General features: G+C 37.2%; 1 protein-coding gene across 1 annotated transcript in view; it reads left to right on the top strand.

Annotated features, from left to right (window-relative positions):
* Nucleotides 1-1741: 1741 nt before the first annotated feature.
* The window catches only part of CNTRL (centriolin), a 59889-nt gene continuing 54890 nt past the window's right edge, over nucleotides 1742-6740 (top strand). Inside the window, exons 1-3 of the mRNA XM_012721533.1 lie at nucleotides 1742-1989; nucleotides 3992-4122; nucleotides 5946-6076. Coding sequence (XP_012576987.1) covers nucleotides 1773-1989; nucleotides 3992-4122; nucleotides 5946-6076 — 479 coding nt within the window. The 5' untranslated portion in view covers nucleotides 1742-1772. The remainder of the gene's footprint in view (nucleotides 1990-3991; nucleotides 4123-5945; nucleotides 6077-6740) is intronic.

Raw genomic sequence — 6740 nt, 5'->3', positions numbered from 1 at the left:
CTGGCAAATTAGATTGAAAGGAGGACTTGTTTGCATCTTTATTCTGCTAGCACTGTCTGACATGTAATTTATTATTCTGGGCATTAATTTTCTTATGTGGAAAGTCAAGCAATTTGACTAAGATCCCTTTCATCAATAAATGCTTTTATTCCTTCTGGAAGACCTAAACTTCAATAACATTGGTTTTGTCAATAAGCAGTAGTAGGTATGGGAGTTGGAAGCTAGCAAATACACTGTATAAAAGTTCATAGTACCTTAATGATTTTTGTACCTTCCTATGTATATGATGTATTGCAACAAAAACTAGCCCCCCATACAGTACTGTTGAAAATGTGTTTTTTAAACGGGCTGATTTCTGTATATGAGAAAATCTTGTATACACTTGTGACCTAATTTTCAGCATGCTGAGAATTCTGAGATAAATAAGATATTATCCCTCCACTTTGGGTGTTACACTCTGAGAAGCATGCTTCAAAGAAAATATACAAATTGCTAATAAGCACAAGAAAAGTTATGTTCAGCATCACTGATCATTAGAGAAATGCAAATCAAAAGTTTCAGTGAGATAGACCTCACTCATTGAAATGGCTGTTATCAAAACCACACACACACACACACACACACATACACACACACACACACATACACAAACAAGTTTTGGCAATAATAGGGTGAGATTAGAACCCCTATTGAGAATGGGAAATGAAGCAGCTGCCATGGAGAGCAGCATGGGGGTGCCTCGGAAATTACAGTGGAATTGTCATGTGACCCAGCATTTCCACTTCTGAGTCTCTGCCTAGAAAAATTTTAAATGTCTCACAGTTATACACCATGGCCGTAGCATTAATCACAACAGCTAAAACATGAAAGTAATGGAGGTTCCATTGAAGGAAAAAAGGATCAGCCAAATGTGGTCAATACAGATAATAGAATATTAGTCTTAAGAAGAAAGTCAGTTCTGACCTAGGCTATATCATGAATAAAACAAGACAGGCTAGTAAGTGAAATAAATGGGTTATGAAGATACAAATACTGTATGAGTCCAGGATGGGAGGTGAACGAGGGAGAAATGGGGGAATGCCATATTGAATTTAGGGTGTCAATGAGATCAAGTAAATTGTTGAAAAATAGGATTCTGAACTCAGAGGAAGGTTGGAGTAAACATATGTGTTCAGACAGCACTAGGTGTCTTGGGTATGCATCAGATGAGAGGATATCAGAGACTAGAGGAGAACTTGAGGAACGCTGACATTTAAAGACTGAATAGGGGCGTGTAAATCAGCAAAAGAGACTAAGGAGTAGCCAGAGTCCAGGAGGACACCAGGAGAGTGGTGTTCCAGAAGCTATAGAAACTGTTTCAGAAGGAGAGTGCTCATCAGTGTTAATTACTGAGTGCATCAATATTCAATACTGATTTGAGCTTCCTGCAAACTAGGACAGCTTGTAGATTAAAAGGATGTTGTGACTAGCTTAGAACAAAAAGTTGGCAACAAAAATGACAGACAAGACTTCTGGCTGAAACATTTATCCATGTAAGACCCTCTAGAGGCCTTTTCTTCCTCTGACAAGGTGATCAACAATGTTTTAAATTATGTCTGCTCTATTATCTTGGAACAATGTAGGTCCCAAGCATCTATAGCCTTTGAACTTAGAACTTTGTTGTCTTGAAAATTTTAGAAATAATTTAGTGGTTTGACAGCTCAAAAGATAATCTTGTTAAGCATACTGAAAACTCTTACAGGTTTTGATGGACACCTGGCTTTACTTTTGCAATGAAGAGAGGTCCTCGGCAGAAAGCCTTCTCCAAAGCAAAGATGCCACCATCCTCTCACTCCCCTAGTCCCTCATCTCTTACGTCTAATGTGAGATCTAGATCACTTTCACCTCTAAGTGGAGCTGAGATTCTGCCTTTTCATTCTGGACGACAGTGGCCTGAGCAAGTCCAGATTACAGATAAAAACATGCTTTTGGACTACCAAGACCATAAAGGTATTGCTTTTTTTTTTTTTTTAAAATTTATTTATTTATTCGTACAGAACTGGGGTACAGGCCAGAGATGCGGAGGGTGAGAGGATTCACCAGAGACAGAGTGGGGAGCAGAACAGGCAGATCGACGAAGTACACTGCTGAGGGAGCAGCGGGCGGGTCAGGAGAGGTCTGCCTCGCCATGTGGTCACCTCCAGGGCAGGCGGGAATCGAACTCATGCGGAAGCCGCGTTAGATTCTCAGTGCTGTGCTTTAACCCGCTGCGCCACCAGGGAGGGCCCAGGTATTGCTTTTTAATCTAAGAATTTCTACTCTTAAGGGGAAGTGGAAAATACTGAGCTAATATTTTTTGTTCAAATTAACATATATTCTGGTACTAACCTGACTGATGTTTTTATGGGCAGAAATTATATAAGGACAATGGAGGCTGGAGGCCACTGGGTGAGGGTAAAGATATCTGAGTTAGGAAAATAGCATTTTCTCAAAGAGAAAACTTTATTTTCTGTGGTGGGAGAGTGTTCGAAAGCTCAAACCCTAAACATGGCATCATCCTTGAATAGGGGGAGGGCATAGCTGTACATTTCTGCATGGAATACCTTGATTCGTTTTAAAAATGTTGTCTACTTTTTGGGCTACAGAAGTTGGTTTGTTAGCAAAGTGCTTATCTATGAGTAGACTGATTTTATAGTCATAAAACACATATATGATTTGCTAAGATCTTTGTTTTTTTAAAAAGCATTCTGTTTTTCTAGGAATATTTTCAAAAATGGAATTCTTATTAAAAGATTAAACATGAAAGAAAACTGATTTCTTTGCTAAGTCATGAAATTACAGCTGTCAAATTCTATTTACCTGAATAGCTGATCAAGTTTTACTAATAAACAGTACTTCCTAGAATAGGCCTCATTAAAGAAGAAACTCATTTAACTTAAACCTGAAATAAATATACTATTAATTTGTTGTAAATAATCATCAATCTTTGGATCACAGCCTGAACCTGAAACCAAAATGGACTTTTCTGACTCATAAAAAAACCAAAAGGCAATTTTCTTCTAATGACTGCTTTTGTAAAATGCAGTGACCTTAGCAAACTTTAATGATACCCAGAAAAATCTTAGGATGAGGTGTGGGGAGACAGAAGGGGGTACTATGAAACAAGTTAGTACATTATCAAACATGCTGTGATCTTCTCTCTGTGTAACAAGGGCCCTCCCTGGTGGCACATGGGTTTGAGTCTCAGCACTATGAAGCTATCAGCAGCCACTATAGCATGGGTTTGATCCCCAGCCAAGGAGCTGACCCACATGGTGCAGCAGACCTCTCCTGACTTACCTCGTGGTCCCCTCAGCAGTGTATTTCAGTCTATCAGTTCTGCTCCCCACTCTGTCTCTGGGAATCATCTTACCCCCCTGCACCTCTGGCTTATCCCCCATTTCTTCTATGTAAAAAATAAATAAAATCTTTATAAATTAAGTAAATAAAAGTATAACAAACTTGAGTTTCTCAACATTAAATAAATAGGAAGTGAGGATTTTTAAGAAGTCAGTGATTTGAGCTGTAAAGTAGAATTTAAACAAACTAAATCGTGCCAGTTTGTTTTCATTTTCTTTAAAAATAGTAACATAAAAGTGTTGTTAAATTCTTTAGTGCTACAGATGATTAAAAGTGCAAGTTTTTGATTTATCTTTGCACATTAGTAGTGCTTCAGTAAATTATTATAATTTGGTTTTATGAATGGGGATACTTTCTACCTCAAAGCTTTGTTTGTACAAATTAAAAATTTAAATGTAAAGCACTTTGCAGAAAACTTGGGTAAAATGTTAAGAGTATAACTTGATATTAGTATAAGTTGCTTTATAAGTAAAATATTACTAAAACATTGCAATTAGAACTAGCTAATTTGTATTTCTGTGACTTTTAAAGTTTGTTGTATAATATAAGCCATCTGTTTTTCAGAGTATTCATGTCTTCCTCTACTGATAAGTATATGTTTCTATAATTTCAGAAGCTGATTCACATGTAGGAGTCCGATATATTACAGAGGAGCTTATTAAAAAACTTACTAAACAGGACAATTTGGCCTTGGTGAAATCTCTGAATCTTTCACTTTCTAAAGATGGTGGCAAGAAATTTAGGGTAGGTTTTCCACAATTTCTGAATATGGATGTTATTTTACTTTTTCTTGTGCTTTAAAACTGGGGGAAAACATTATATTATGTTTACAGTGACATCTCTACCTCAGATCAATTAGTTTATAACTGATTATTGTTTCTGGTGAAATTCTATATCAGAGGTATACTATATCCAAATTCATAAGCATTACCAGCCCCTTTAGAAGAGGCAAGCTATAGACTACAGTCCAAGTTGAACCTACTGCCTATTTTTTGAAATATAACTTTATTGAAACATGCTCATTTTTTAAAACATGTCACTTGTAGCTGGTTTTGCACTATAATAATAGTTGTGAAAAACACTCTGGCCAAAAAAGCAAAAAATACGTACAGATCTTCAGAGAAAAAGTTTGCTCTTATCCATATTCTGTGTAGTTATGTTACCCATTATTCAAAGTAGAAAAATTTGAAATAACTATACGTCTGTTAATAGTCTCAATGTAAAAATTTTTTCCTAAATGTATATATGTGGCTAGAAGTGAACAGAAAGGTCTAAATAGATACACACCAGCTTCTTAACAATTTGTACCTTTGAGTAGCGTGATATTTTAGCATAACCTGGGGATCTGATAGAGAGAGCGTTCTATATTTTGCTTAAATTCTTATAAGGAGACATTTATATTTTGTATAATTACAAAGGAAAAAGGAAACCATAAAATTCTTTAAAAGTTTCAAAAATAAAATATTAGTAAATCTTACATTGTGGATATTATATATCAGGCACTATGTACCTGTGGGAGTGGATACCGAGGTAAGTAAGCTTCCTTTCTGACTCTGGAATTTAGTGTTTAGGATGAAGACTGCTTAGGGTTAAGAGGAGAAATAGTAAGAGAGAATCATAGAAACAGCGTGCACAGGAGATGCAGAACTAGTGAAGAAGTCTAAAGGGCTCTTGGGACAGAAGGTCCAAGTGCATGATCAATAGACTCCAAAGGAAGGAGAACTTCAGGTCAGAACAGATGATATTAAAAATGCCACAAAATAATCACACAGGAAAATGTGGAAGTTACTGGATTTGACACTTAAAAAGTCCTATTTTCTATTTCTCAAAACCACCAAGTTCATTCTTTTAGGGCCTTTGCATCTTTTTTTTCTGCCTCAGATGTTCACACAGCTGGCTGGTTCCTTATTAAGTTCTCCACTCAGTATATGAAGTCTATGAGGTCTTCTCTTAACATCCAATTGCAATTAGCCACCTTCTCTGTCACTCCCTCTCATACTGTCAGTTGACAGCTACTTGTTAAGTGCCCACTGGGCCAGGCGTTAGCACTGTCGCAGCAGAAAAACTGCCTCTTTCACTGGTTCTCCATTTCCTGGTGCCACAATGGTATGTAGTAAATGTAGAATGAGTATCTCTTGAGTAATCACTGTTTTTAAGCCTAAGAGGAAAGATCCATCCAGGTGAGAGAAAGAAAGTGAAGATCCAGGAGCTTGGGGGAGGGCATGGGTGAGATCATCATGCAAGATTTTTGAGTACCAACTTGAACTTTGAAAGATAGGAGGGAGGGAGAAGCATAGGAATTGAGGGGGAGGAGCAGAGGATGTATGGGGGGTGGCTTGGCACTCTTGCTGGATAATTTTGAACTTAAAGAGCAGGAAGTTGGGAGACTGTGGGGAGCTGCTGCTGCTGCTCCTGCCCAAGGGAGGCGGCTGGGGACTGCCGGGAGAGCAGCAGAGCTCACTGCTCACTGCTGACCGGCAGGCCAGCCCGTGCGCACATACTCGCGTGAGGTGGTTCGTGTCGACGCATCTGCTGTGTAAAGTATTTATTCATTTATTTCCAATTAGTACATTGAAAATTTGGAAAAATGCATTAAACTTGAAGTACTGAATCTCAGCTATAATATAATAGGGAAGATTGAGAAGGTGGACAAGCTGTTAAAATTACGAGAACTCAACTTATCATATAATAAAATCAGGTAAGTAAATACGTCTTGAGGTAGCGTTGCAGAGTCCTTATTTGTGTTAGAGACTCGAGATTGGTGTGTTAGAGACTCGAGATTGGTGCTGCAGAGGTTACTGAGAGAATTATTTGAAACATCAGGCATGGTAATCCTATGAAATGATAATCTAACCCTTCAAGTATGATATTTGCCTTCATGTTTTGGTGTTAACTAAAGTACAGAATAATATTTAGCATTGGCAAAGGAGATACATATTTGAGTACCAAAGAAAGTTGGCATTAAGTAGAATGCTTTAACCCTGTTATTTAATTCTAAAGATACTTCAGCCTGTTTGACCCTATTTGTCCTGATGTTCTCTGCTCATTTCTTGTTACCACTTCACATTATACTAATGTGAAAAAATGTGAAAATGCATCATAAAACCATCAGTCATTGAAAACTTGTAAACAAAATGATACAATTATCAAACACAACACATTGCAAACTTGTAGACTAAATGATACAATTATCACATCTTGAACATCTTTATAGCTGTATACTGTCCACCCACATTAGACATGTATGTGTATGTGTGTGTATGTATATGTATGTATGTATGTATGTATGTATCTGTATGCCAATAATACAAAACTAGAAGTGGCAGAAATTCGAATAAGGCAAAAATGGAGTGGAAAAATAA

Source organism: Condylura cristata, unplaced genomic scaffold (genome assembly GCF_000260355.1).
Source record: "Condylura cristata isolate star-nosed mole 26May11 unplaced genomic scaffold, ConCri1.0 scaffold00006, whole genome shotgun sequence".
Classification (NCBI taxonomy): domain Eukaryota; kingdom Metazoa; phylum Chordata; class Mammalia; order Eulipotyphla; family Talpidae; genus Condylura; species Condylura cristata.
The sequence above is the reverse complement of the archived record's forward strand: the minus strand, read 5'-3'. Positions and strand labels throughout refer to the sequence as shown.